The sequence below is a fragment of the Molothrus aeneus genome, chromosome Z (genome assembly GCF_037042795.1).
Source record: "Molothrus aeneus isolate 106 chromosome Z, BPBGC_Maene_1.0, whole genome shotgun sequence".
In the NCBI taxonomy this organism is placed as follows: Eukaryota; Metazoa; Chordata; class Aves; order Passeriformes; family Icteridae; genus Molothrus; species Molothrus aeneus.
This window is the reverse complement of record NC_089680.1, coordinates 12,132,945-12,147,193: the sequence shown is the minus strand read 5'-3', so window position 1 is coordinate 12,147,193 and position 14,249 is coordinate 12,132,945. Positions and strand designations below refer to the sequence as shown.

Sequence of the window (14,249 nt, the reverse complement as noted above, 5' to 3'; positions counted from 1 at the left end):
ATTTTCTTAGGTGGCCTTATTATATAGAACTGTCATTGCTACAGAATTGTTAATATGGGAAATTGTAGTATCGTTGTGTCCTTATTTCTTCACATGCAAACTGACTGCCTTTTTCCACAGGACAGGTTAGGCACTTCGAGTTAATGGCAGCTTTATCAGATAGCCAAATTAGAACGTCCATTGCTAATGCACGAGAGGTTTTCTGGGCTAGTCTTGTGATCTTTCCTGTCTGCACAGTGAGCTTAGTTTTTGTAGGGGTTTATTGTGCATATGTAGCCATTTGCACTTTCAAAATCAAAACATAGTTTCAGTCATTTTGGAAAGTTATGTTGCTCTAAAACTGCTTACCTGGGATCTTTCTTGTGGCGTAATGGGGAATTCTACAGGTCCAAAACTGTTGCGAGCCAGGGAAATTCCCACCCGTTACCCAAGGCAAGCAAAAGCATAGATGTGAGCCAGACTGCATTTTCAAAGAAATCAGATTATGAGGAAGCTATCTTCCTCTCCTGTTACATTCTCTTGAAAGTAAGTTTATGATATAAACTATTGCTAGTGCCATTAACTAATCCAGTCTACTTGTTTCACTGAGCCCCATCCCTGAAAGTGTTCAAGAGCAGGTTAGATGGGGCTCTGAGCAACCTGGTTTAGTGAAAGATTCCCTGCCCACGGCAAGGGGGCTGGAACTAGGTGATCTTAAGGTCCTTTTCAAAAACCATTCCATTATTTTATGTTTTATGCTATTGCAAACCACCTAAACTGAGTTAAGCCCTGGAAAAGCAAATTGTGCAGAGGAATCCCAAACCTGGTATAGATCCAGTAAGATTCTCACTGTCTCTAATTTCTGTAATCATAAAATTTTTTTTTCTTTTTTCCTAGGGATGCAAAGAGGTCCATACACATATTCCAATTTACATTGAAAGTTATTAGATCCCTGGCTTTACTGTGCATACTGCACAGCGGTGCAAGGTAGCTTGTGTGTCTGATAGTTGACTTTGCGTATGTTCTGAGTAGATCTGCAGTAAGGGATCTTACACATCAAGCTGGTGCTAATAGAAATTGATGCCCACGTTTAAGACTTGGCTTATCTTTCCAAAATCTCACTGATCCTTTATTTGAAAATTACCAGGATTATAGGATGTGACAGTAGCAGGTCTCTACATGTGCTAAAGTTTCATTATAAAACACCATAGTGTTTTATAATGAAATACAGTTGCTTACCTTACCCTTGAGTATGCATCTAGCAGCTAATCAAGCTGATGGTAGTTGATTTCATCGGCTAATAGACAAAATCTTCATTAACCACAGTGGGTTAGCAGGTTTGTACACTTTGATTGGGGTTCCTACCTGTAAGTGTCATAATTTTAAATAATGTCTTGATTCCTGGTGACGGTGCAAATACAGGTAGTGTCTGTCCAAGCACATTCTGGATATATCCTAGTAAGATTGCTACTTATGTTTGCTTTTCTAAATCTGTTTAAATTTTTAAAGTACAGGAAGTGATGTAAAAGCATGGTTTGTAGAGAGGTAGTGAAGCTGATGCATTCTTTACATCTCCAATGCTTGATTTCCTTTCCATTATGAATAGTAGAAACACACTTTTACAAGTAACAGGAATGTAAAAGGTTCTGTATATGGCACAAACTCAGCTGCAGCTGTTCAGTTTTGTAGTAGGAGGCAAGTTTTTCCTACTGAAGTTAGTGTGCACAAAAGCTCTCTACTTGCTGCTTATTAGATGTCAGACTTGTTCTAAAGACTTCATTTTATGAAATGCAGTTATTTCTTCTTTTTGGTGATATATTTCTATCTGTAGTTTTTACATCTTCAGGAAAGCCTTGGTTTTTCATTTTTCTCAAACTGCTGATACCTATCCTAAATCTATGTCTAATCTAAAACTCCATGCGAATCCTGCGTCACATTGGTCCCTTTTAAAAACTGCCCTGCCGCAATACCATCAGGTACAGAACTTACTGCAGTGTCTGTTACAGTAGCTCCCTGTGCAGCTCCCTGGGCCCAGCCTCAGTGCAGCTTGTTCCACTCTGCCTCAATTCCAACCTTAATTCTAAAAGTGACACAAGAGTGTCTCTTCTCATCATGGTGCCTGTTCTTTGTTTTCTAGCAGAATGCAGGATCATCAGTTGGTGTGTGAATAGTGTTTTCTGGGTGGCATTTTTTTTGTTCATCTGTTTTTGTTGGGATTCTTCTTAAGAAGAAAGAAGATGACATTCTTAAGGCTTTTGTTTGCCTTGTAGTTCACTTACCAAGTCACTGGAAAGGCCTAGCCCTCTATTTAAAGCATCATTGTGGAGAGCAATTAATGTAGAGAGCAGAAAAGAGGTCTCATCTTTCCAAAATCCCACCAACTTTTTGTCTGGAGGAGAAAAAAGGAGTGCTGAGGGGTGCCAGTAACATGCTACAGTTTAACTTCTGTTTTTGAGCTTACTTCATCTTTAAATTACAAGGGGATTAACAGTTAAGTTGTTCACTTACAACATGTAAGGATTGCCATTTCAGGCACTAAATGGATTTCTTTGTCAACTGCAAATCTAAGATACTGATTAAAATCTGCTTTGAAGTAAGAGTGTGGCCTTTAGTATTTGTTCTACAGAACTCAGGTATGCATGGTTTTGGTCCCTGACATAAATCAGACAGATGCTTCTTGGAACAAAAATGCTCTGCATCACTAACTGAGACCAGGAGAGTACTTATTTTAAATATGAGTATAAATGCATATTGAATGCATGTTTAGATTTTTCTTCTTTTTTATTTTTCTTTTACTGTATCTGCTAATACCCTCTTTTCTTTTGCAGATCCTTGTGATAATATGAGAGAGATTCTCCAAAATGTGGCCAAATTACAGGGCGTGTCAAATATGAGAAAACTAGGTCACTTGAATAATTTTACTAAGGTAAGAGCTCAAATAATGTCATAGAACAAGTAATTGTACAGGTAAAATGTTTCATATTTACTCAGACATTGGCTGGGATGTTAATGAAATTGCTTCATATTACAGAACAGTACTTGAAGTCTACATACTGTGGGAAAGGAAGGTAACAAATAAAGACAAGCAAATATGTGAATGCAGAGTTATGCTGAAGTTTGCATATCTGTCCTGCTGGATGAATTTTTGTAATATTTTAGTGCTTAGAAGATGGAAGTATCTTGATCCCAAGTTAATGGGTTAAGTTGCATAACTCAAGCCAAAGATTTGCTCTTGATGTGTAGAATTAAAATAAAAAATGTAAAATGCCATACTATCTGAATGTTAACTGATTGAGTATCATGAGGGGGGAGGATTGTATCAATGTACATTATATGCAATGTTTTGAACACTACTAGAATAGGAACTTCAACTTTCAGTGCAGTTTCCATAGTGAAAAAGATTTAAATGGTCCATTTCTGGAATATGTCTTGTGTTGGTGATTTTTGATATTCTTCTTCCAAATCATGGACCTGTGGCAGGTATGCACTTAAAATACAACAGATGTATTGGAAGCTGTCACTGTGAACTGATGAGGCAAGAATTAAAAACTTAATGCAGCATGAGGGTGTAAGCTGCCAAAAAAAAACTGTGAAAGATGTTCAGAAGGACAAGAAGTAGCATTTTTTGGGTAAAAGAGAAACCTGTGGAGAGAAGCTAAGATGACTCATGGGAGGTGGTCAGGGAGTTAGGGAGAAGGTGTTCATTGTAGGGCATGTGGTGGTTGTGGTTGGACCAGTGTTCAATTTTTCAGTGCAAGGGAAACATGCATTGCAGTCAGTGAGGCAGGAGACACTGAAGCTTCGGTGTGGGCCTTACCCAGATTGATAGACTGATAGAGGAATGGAGTGTGTTGTACACCTTTCTGATAGAGGGCAATACACCTGAAAAGGAAAACTGATTTTCTGTGACTGAGGATGGACCCTGCAACCAGCAGCAGCCAAGAAATAACACAGTAGAGGAGAATGTAAGGAATAAAGTAAGGTTTAAATTATGCTTGCAGATAAGTTTGTTACAAAGAATTAAGTAAGACTGCCAAGAGTCTATTTGACATTTTTGAGTCAATCTTAAGTGAAAGAGTGAATACTCAAGGGAAGGTGTGGGGAACCAGTTGATACAAGAAGGACAAACCTGCATGATAATCTTTGAAACAGGCATCTTGGCTGTTAAAGGCACTCCTTGGGAGATTGACCACTTCAGTGGTAATGTTTGAGATTCGCTTAACAGGACGGTGACTACTGAGAACAAAATCACAGTAACAAATTAATTTGTCTTCTACTGCATTAATAGCAAATCTGTAAGTTCTAAATTTTCTGGATTGGTTCAGAACATGTGTAGGAACGTTCGCTAAGAGGTTCATTCGCTAAGGAACTGAACTTCACACTGAGATCTCTTCCTTGGGCTATTGCTTGTGTCTGTCAGACATCAGCCATTGACAGAATGCTGCTGTTTTCAATGGGATTCCAAAATGTGTTGCAAGAATGCCCTTTATTCTGCTAGAAAAGTCTGATGCATAGCTTGGTTTCTTTTTTTTGATAATCTGGAAACTTTGAAATGTGAATGCTTCCAAACTCTCTAGTTGCTTTAAAATTAAATAGCTGGATTATGTTTGTAGATGCACAGTTTGTACTGAAAAGTCAATATTTGAACTAGGGATCTTAAAACAGGGTCAATTTTGCTATTGAAAATCAGATATAAAATCAGGTTAAAATCATCCATAACTGTGTTAAATTAATAAATATGCATATTGTAATAAAAGATGAACCAAATTTTCTTTTTACAAGGTAGTTTTGAGAGATTGCATAGTAATTGAAGGTTATTTAACTGTTATTTAACTGTTTGAACACTGTTAAACCCAGTGTTCAAAATGGAACATACTTACAGAAATGTAAGGATGGTTTTCATAAATTGCACTCAAGACTGGCAGGAAATTACGAGTGTAAAGCAACGTAATAAAATTAAAAATGTTGTGTGGAGACAGAGACTGTAGTTCATAACCTGATTTTGATTCTAAATCAGAATCAATATGTATGAGGGAATCATACTACTCAATTTAATATTGAACACTCGTTCTTATATTCATCTCCCTGGAATATGTATTGCTTACTATTTTGATTTTAAAAACTCTTCCTATTTTTGTTTGACCTGTAAACGCAGCCATGAGAATAGAATAAAAGTTGCAAGTTGTACTGTATTGTCTGCCTTGTGGTTGGAACAATTCTGTGGTTTTCATTCCAGTGGTTAAAAGTGAAAGCCTGGAGCTTGGTGAGATGGTTTTATTTCCTTTTTGCACTCTGTTCTTCTACGATGAGTTGGTATAGTCTCGGTTCCTTCTTTGTGAGACAGGAGTGTGAGTAAGATTGATATGCTAAGGGCTGAGGATGTTTGTATCCTGTCTTGGAATTAGTGAATATGAAATTGATTTGTTTATAAATTGTTGCATTTTATGGTCCATTTTTAAAGAGCTACTTGTTATCTGCAATATTTGTATTATGGACAGGGAAAGGACCTTTGAACATTTTTATAATGTATTTCAGATAAAATAATATAGCATCTGTTATTCTCCTGCTAGAAATATTAATATACTTGAAAGAAAACATCTGAACTAGTCTAAGCAATTGTTCCCAATTACCTCACATTTTTCCTTCAAAGAGTGTGAATCTTAGTGTTTTAGTTCTTCAGTGAGGGAAAGCAAAATGTTTTTATGACATGGAAACAAGTAACATAATTTACTCCAAATGTGGAGTTTCCTGTCAAGGATCATAGTAGACACCAAGTTTTGTATTATTTTCAGGATATCTGAGGTATGTTATGTTTAGATTTCTTTATTTGAAACTGGACTGGATTTTTAAGGTGAGATCTGTTCCCCTTACCTCCCTTTTTTTAAGGAGCAGGAACATAATCATTCTTTTAAAATTACTGAACTAGTACTGAACTAGACTTCAGGTTTTTATGTAGAAGTACTTTAATTTTTTTTTTTAAGATAATGGTGATCAGAAGCCAACAGGAGTTGATTTCTAGTCTACTAGTTCATCTGCAAGAATGAGACAGTGAAGCAGATGCTTTACATGAAACTTGTGTGCTTAGGTGCTGTAACTCCTGTTTCATTGCTACTTCCCTTTAAGAGAAATGTTAACTGGTTGTGTTCAGGTTTCCACTGCACCCATTATTACTGTGCAAAGTATTCTTTATACGTGATATTTTACAAAAACTTGCATTTCATTTATCAAGTTTTTGCTAGTACTCCTTAGTAGCTAAGTCATTAGTGTTCGAGTTCTTCACCCTTTGTCTGCAGAACATGAGTTGTTCTTGCTTGACAGGTGGTCTTAAATTTTCTGTTCCAGGAAATTAGCATTCCCAGTCTGGTGATGCACAGGCTATGGAAAGGTATGTTTAGTTCTGAATTGCAGCAGCAGCAGCAGACTTAGAAATTTTATCTGCTTTTAATGAGAGCACACTCCTCCTGTGCTTCTTGTCACCTAGTAAATGAAGCTGCAGTTTTGTGGGCAAAAGCTTTTATGAAGTACTGCCTCAATCAATATTCCTTTCAAGCCACTCTATTTAAGCTGTGTTCTGACCTGAAAACTGTTTGAGAATTTGACCTCCAATAAATGGTCAGTGACACTTTCAAATATCACAGCAGTTCATAACATTGGTATATGCATTTAGCTTCAGTAAGCTGAGTAGGATTACCCATGTCTAATTTATATGGCCGCCTACATAAGGCAAGCACCTTGAAGTTCCCCAGCTTCTGCCGATTAGTACCAAAACATCATGGTTACATCTTTTGGGTTTTCCCCACCCCTATGTGAAACAATGAGATAAATCATCGAAAACCTGAAGAAACTGTACAATTGCATTTACCTAGCGGAAAATATCTTTGTGATTTGAAGTATTTATTTATAATCCTCTCTTATAGAAGGTTTATCTCACTGGAAGCTTCTGAGAGATCTTTCATACCTTTGTAAAACTAAAAGAGTATTTTAATAACAAGCTGAAAAAGAAATCCAGAGATATTGTATGAATTTATGTTTTCTTTCAAAAAGAAAGGAACTTCTTAAAGGACAAAATCAAGCAATTCATTTTAGATATAAATTTAGGAATGGAACAGTATCAGTAATATAGTGATATGGAAAATTATGTTTTCAATCTGTTGAAACTAGTTGTCATTATTTAATGAAGCTCTATTATTCTGCCCTATGTATCTGTTAGCTTTTGGCTGTGCTGCTGACTTTCACTAGGATGATATGGATTGAGTGGCTTGGATATGAGAGAGACTTTCACGATTATGTCTGATTCACAGCCTGTCATTTTAGAGTCTCTGTCTTTTGCAAAACCCAGGTTATCTGAGACTGAATGTATTGCCTGACTGTAACATTCATCCAAGTAGATAAACCACTGACAAAACGTGAAATCTCACAGTGATGTAGCAGATAGGAACAGAACATGTACTTAGAAACATTCAGCTGTGAAACAAATATGTCTAACTCCAGAGTCCACAGTTTCAGTAGGGGCTTCTCTTAAGACTAGTAGTATTTGCTTAAATATTACCAGTGGTGGCTCAAACTGTATTTCCAAAGTTATAATGCAATAGTTACATCCTGAATGCACAGAATAATATAATATTTTTACCTAGTAAAAAAAAAGCTCTGGCTATTCTGCTAAGTATAAACTGGAATGGTCTCAAATGTGCACTCCATTTGTGCATGTTGTTGACCTCCTATGGTTTTGTTGTTCTGAGCTACTGTTTCCAAGACATGTTGATATGTTACTCATATTGCTGTGACTCATCTGAGTAGTATGAAGAACTCATAGCTGACAGTAAACATGAAAGAAACCTTCACTGTAAGTTAGTCACTGTCTGGCCTAGTGTACTTACAATTTTGTCCTAATATTTAATCTTATTCTCAGAGAGTCTTTGCTTTGCCCAGTCACTGTGTATTTGACCACAAATACTAATTTTGAAGTGGACTCACTTGCAGGTTTAATTCACAAAGTATACTCTGTTTGGTTTTGTTTGTACACTTTATATATTTTGATATAAAAATATATAAAGTTTATTGTGTGTATTTAAAAATGTATACTTGTTATAAGTAAGATCTATATATGGAAAATATAAATAGTATCAATGTATAAATAGTTTCATAATTCCAGGTATTATAATCCATTGCCATTTTTATGAACTATGTCAATGTATAGCCAATGATAGATTTTAATATTTTGGTACTGCTTGTCTACTGAGTTATGCTATCATGGTATATATGTTAATTGTTAAATCTTACAGGCAAACATATGAGAGTTACTTGACTTTGTCAGGATTTCAGCCATCTAGAAATACCAGTGCATTTGGGCCAGAATCATTGATTTACTTAATGTTGTTTGAAGGTGAAATGAGAAGAAAGCAATGACATTTTTTAGTATATTTAAGGACAGACATTTATAACATAGCAAATACCCAAGGAATTGGAAGCAGCTGAACAGAGTCTGTTCTTTATAGCATCTTCCATTACTATTTTTCCCCCTTTCAAACTTACAGAAATCCAGCCTTACCAGCCAGCTTGTTTTTTCCTTTCCCTAGGTTAAATAAAGCAAATGGCTCAGCCTTCATGGGTGGATTTTCTACCTGGCTTGTCTATTTTTCTGTTACACGTTTTCCACTTTGCTCTTAAAATATGGCACACAAAATTTTGTTCTTGCAGTTTTGAGAGCAACCGGTATAATGGAAGAAGTCCTTTAATCTGAAGCATAAAGCAGTCCTATTAGTATTTCCAAAGATAAAATTTGTTTTCTTTTTTCTTTTAAATTAGCATTCTGAATGTGAATTTCTGGACATATTCTGTTTCCCTGTTGGCCTACTTTCTTTCTTGTGTCTGTTAATATGTGGTACCCTGAAGGATATGATACGCTTTTCCTACTATTTAGTTAAATCTTTTTACAGGGTTGGGGCACACCTTTCAAGTCACTGAAACATATTTGAATTCTGATCTTGCTGTCCAACATTTTAGGCCTTTTCTGTATGGAACATATATAAATTACACGGAAGGCTAATACATAAGTACTGGTGTCCCATTAAAAGGAGAATAAACTAGTAGCTCTTCTCTTTTTTTGTGGGAGAAGTATTTCAGCTGCATGCACATCAAACATTTCTATAATTATTGCTGTCAAATTCAGAAATTTATATCTAAACAGCAGTTAAACTTGATGAAAGTTTGAACTTGTCAGGTTACATGACTGTTTGAATTTCAAGATAAGGTCAAGTTCTTTTCAGCATCAGTGAAGATGTGTGCAGTGGAAGCACATACATAGTTGAAAACAGTTGGTATTGAGGAGCTAGTAACCACTGTATATATTTGGTGAGAGTGACAACCAGACTAGAACTGGTTCAGTGAACTGAATGTTTTTTAGCAGTGCAGCAAATTAGATGGGTTCCTGAAAGAAATGCTTCAGTTTAATCTCAGGACTGCTCAAGATGCAAACCAATGGTAAATGTGTGATAGGAGACTAGCTTCACTAATGCACTAGGGCACACTATAGCAGCTTTCTAAAAAATGGGTTTTTCCTTCATCAGAATTCTATGGGTTTTTTTAAAGTAGGAAAAATAGGCTGTTGAGGACAATCTGCTGTGTTAAGTTAGGATTTCTCATTTGTGTCTGGGGTGGAATGCTGGGGAAAGGTTTAGATGTATAAATGATTAGCCTAAACAGCTATTGATGTAATTGTCTGCAACTGAACAATGAATTGTTTTTACTCACTATCTTCTCTCACTGTTTTGCTTACACTCTGCCAGCCAATTTTTACAGTTCATAAGATGTCAATAGAAATGCTAAAGCAGCAGTGGTGGCCTTAGGCAGTCCAACCACATGGCATAAAAATAGATTGATGTTAGGAAGTGACATACTGTCATAATCAGTTAGTGCATCAATTGTCTAGTTTTATTATCACTGAAACTTGAAAGGTGGTAAAAAAAGTTATGTAAAAACTTCCCTCTTTATTTCACTAAATATTTTTCTTGAAAGACTATTTTGTAAGGCATAATGTGATCACTGAATTAATTTCTACTTGTTGGTTTACTTAAAAGAGGAGTTTCTGTCAATATCTCATTTTTTCAGATGGAAGTGAACAGTAGAACTGAAGCACGGAACATACTAAATACTTTAACTTACAATAGCCTTGATTTGGTTGTTTGTGTTGTTTATTATAAATTTCTTATTGTTAGCAGTAAATACACATAAAGAATGTGTCACAGGATTTGATATATCACAGTATTTTCAGAACAGAGGTAATGACTAGTTAGCACAAATACTTCCTGAATTCCTCACTAGGAGAAACTTAATGCTGCGCTGACTTAGAACTGAACACATGCCTGTTTTGAAAACGGAGGACAAAGTGCAAAGCTATTGCAATCAGTATTAGTCACTTGAGTTTTTGGAAGTGCTTAGAGAAGTGCTTTGGGATTTGGGCATGATCATATTTTATAATTTTAGCCAGGGATAGTGCGATTACTAGGAATTTCTTTGCTGTTCTTGAAAAGAACAGCATCAGCTCTTCTTACAGAAGAGATTGTTTTCCTTTCCTCAAGAGGCTAAAACATTGGCAACCTAGGTTGCTCCTTTTAAGCCTGGTTTTGGACTTTAAAACTGTGCTTGTAAATCTTCTTTGTTCACAGTGACTACATATGGCTGAAGTGTCCAGTTTGTGACAGTTTATGGCTGTCTTTTTGTGTGCATTAATTCAAACTTTGCTCTGATTTTTCAGAGGTACAAATTCTGTAGGATGGGTGGCAGGCCAAGACCAAATGTCAGTTACAGGACACTTGAAATGCCTTCTGATTTTTTTGTATTTCTGTGCTATTGTGACAAAACATGACAGTGAAACATCAGTGTCAGTCTTTGTTTCAAAACTCTTACCAGAGCCCCTGCAGATTTGCTTTGACTTCACTCATTTTTGCTCTCTGCTCAAATTACCTGTTGTAATTTAACCAGTAAAATGGAACGACCAGTACACAGCTTACACACGGTGCAACCTTGTTTTGGTATGGAAATCCACAGGTGAGTCTCTGTATCTGGTGTGTATAGGAGCACAATACGTATCACAGAAATTTTCAGGGAAGTCTGAAGCTGGTGTTCTCTCCCTTGCTACAAATTAAATTTCACAGATTTTTTTGAAAGCATTTCCCAAAATCTGTAATTCTTCATGGTTATTTTTGGATACCTATAAATAATAGGTATTTTATCTTATTTTCAGCTTCTTTGTAATACTGGCCATGCTGAAGAAAAGTTGGGTTTTACCTATGACAGCATCATTATATGGTAAGTAGTAAAGAGCACTAGGCAATCCTAGTGAACTTCAGTTGTTTTGGTCCAATTAAATAAACTTCATTTATACTTTTGAACTAGTATTTTGTATTTATAATATGTTTGAAGCTTCATAATGCAAGTATATAACCTGCAAATATTTTAATGAGTAAAATCAGAAATATATTTCTCACTATTAGGCAAACAGTGACAAACCCTCCAAGTCAGAAGTGTAGATTTCTTCATTATATTCCTCCAAGATGTAAAAGTACCTCTAAGTATTTCAGTAGTTGTAGAAAGCACTTGTAATAAAAATGTACATCTACAAAATACAGAGGATACTCTTGATAAAGACTGGAGATTTAAAGATCAGTATTTTATGTTGTACTGGTGTGTATATGTCCATGAAGCTCTACTTGCCTTGCTACTACATGTCCTGTGTATATTCTTTTAAGTGGAATTTCTGTCTGTTTTTTGGCCATTTTGACTGTCAGATGTAACTACATGCTTATTTGCACACAGAAGTTTTTAAATTTGTCTTGAAGACCAGCACTGGTGACAAAAGCAAAGATCTAATATTTAATGCATTTCTGTGTTCTTTCAATTTAGATCTCACTTAAGCAGAAAAGGTTAGGAAAGCTAATTGCTCTTTGAGCAAAATGTTGGGAAACTTTGTGTAATTGTTTTCTCAGCTAAAACTGATGTCTCTATCTTTTTGACTAGATGTATGTTTTCATTGCATACCTAAAGACAGTGACACATCTCTTTTTGGCAGATTTTGCTTTTGAGTGTTGAATCTCTTGATAGTCTTTTCCTTTGTAGTGGTTTCAGTTCATTAACTGGTCTACAGCTTCCTCACAGGGGAAGAGGAGGAGAAGCCTCTGATCTGGTCTTTCCATTGACCAGTGAGAGGACCCAAGGGAATGGCCTGAAGTTGTGTTAAGGGAAGTTTAGGTCAGGTATCAGAAAAAGGTTCTTTACCCAGAGGGTGGTTGGGTAGCAGAACAGGCTCCCTAGGTAGCCTGGCAGAGTTCAAGAAGTGTTTGGACAATGCTCTCAGGCTCGTGGTGTGATCCCTGGGACTGTGCTGTGCAGGGCCAGGAGTTGTACTCAAAGATCTGTGATATCAGGAATACACTCAGTATCAGTGCAGGCTGGGCTTGAACTGATTGAGAGCAGCCTTGCTGAGAAGGACTTGGGGGTCCTGCTGGATGAGGGGCTGGACATGAGTCAGCAGTCCCGTGTCCAGTTTTGCAAGCCCAGAAATCCAGCTCTGTCCTGCATCCAAAGCAATGTGGGTAGCATATTCATATTACAGGAAAGATGGTTTTGAAACAAGTCCCTATTTGGTGCTGAAAGTAATAATCAGTTCATCTTTTTTGCAAATGGTATGGCAGCCTACTTTGTCTATGTATCACCTGGGAGTAGGCCCCTGTTACAGTGACTTACCCTGGCCAGGTATTCACCAAAAGACTCTGAAGATATTTTGCCTTGGAGTAGCTGATTACCATGTAGGACAACCCTAGAATAAGGAAAAAAAAAACCCAAACCTTTTTAGAAGTAGAAATTCAGTCTCAGTGGATGAAGTATTTATGATCTTAGATGTCCAGTGAAAAATCCTCTTAGAAAGTGTCATTGGGAGGTTGAGGATTCCCACCCCACCCTGCTTGTTGTTGAGGAAGAGGGACGAATGTGTTGAGGGCCTTCAAAAGGACAGTGTGCCACCTCATGCTTTCTAATTCAATTTCTAGAGTTCTTCCATATCTCATTTCTTCTTACATGCCTTATTCTACCTCTTAATTTTCTTGGACTAGAATTATGGTCAGCTCTTTTGTCAAATAACTTGTGTACAGGTTTTCATTCTGTGTCGTTTCAAGGATGTATAAGCTGTTAATTGGGGGAAAAACTCATTTGTGGCTTTTTAAGATTAATATATTGTCTACATCTGCTGACCAGGATGAGAGCTTGCCTTCTAGGTTGCGCATGAGAAGATGTGAAAGTCAGAAAATTAGTTCAGAACGTTTATTTTTAAAAATCCTACTTTTTGTCTTAAATGAGTGAGTTGTATCTGCATGTCAGATGGTGAAGTCTTACCTGCTGCCTAATAGTTGTTTGTCCCTCTTGTTTTCTTCATTATAGTCTGAGGTTAGCTTTACTAAATGAAGCAAAAGAGGTGCGAGCAGCAGGATTGCGAGCCCTCCGCTATCTCATTCGAGACTCCAGTATTCTCCAGAAGGTGCTAAAGTTGAAAGTGGATTATTTGATAGCCAGGTAATTTTTCTCTTTCTTCTTGTTGCAAGTTGTAAAGTTTTAAATCACTTACCTTTACATGGTTGATACAGGAGAGAAGTGTTTCCGTAGTCTCTTATGGTTTTATTGAATAGTTTTAAAAAATCCTTTTTGCTTCAACAGAGTATTTCATCAAACTAGTTAATCCAAATAAAATTCTGTCCTAATATATGATACATTACAAGTATCCAAATAATTTCTACTTCTAGTCATAAATGCCATTAACTATTAATTAATATGGTTGAAATATTAATAATTTTCATGTCTTGAGTTTTTGTATGGGAATTGTTTGATTCTTTGTGTTATCACATTGCTGTAATAGTTGATGTCCAAGAATTTGCAGTCTAAATATAATCAGTGACACAACAGAAAAATACCAAAGGGCAAACCAACAGTGAGATAATACAATCAGCATAATGAATAGATATAAATAATAGCATTTCTAGTGCTTCCTGTAATGAAATTTTTTTTATTTAATATGCTGGTACAGATGTGTGTGACTTTCATTTCTGTTTATAAATATACACATGTAATTTTAGTGTGCTGAACAGTGTGCTGTTCAACTTTTTTGGAGCAAAAGGACTTTTCTGATTTCAAACTCTGAAACACTCAAGGTGTGTTGATGTGAAACATTAGAAATATTTGGTGTGGTCTCATTTGCAAATGACAAATGCAGCTGTTGTTGAAGC

At 36.3% G+C, this 14,249-nt stretch overlaps 1 protein-coding gene across 1 annotated transcript in view; it reads left to right on the top strand.

Annotated features, from left to right (window-relative positions):
• Positions 1-14,249, top strand: part of RICTOR (RPTOR independent companion of MTOR complex 2) — a 75,878-nt gene that overhangs the window by 15,030 nt on the left and 46,599 nt on the right. The window contains exons 3-5 of the mRNA XM_066568647.1: positions 2,808-2,905; positions 11,222-11,286; positions 13,411-13,542. Coding sequence (XP_066424744.1) covers positions 2,808-2,905; positions 11,222-11,286; positions 13,411-13,542 — 295 coding nt within the window. The remainder of the gene's footprint in view (positions 1-2,807; positions 2,906-11,221; positions 11,287-13,410; positions 13,543-14,249) is intronic.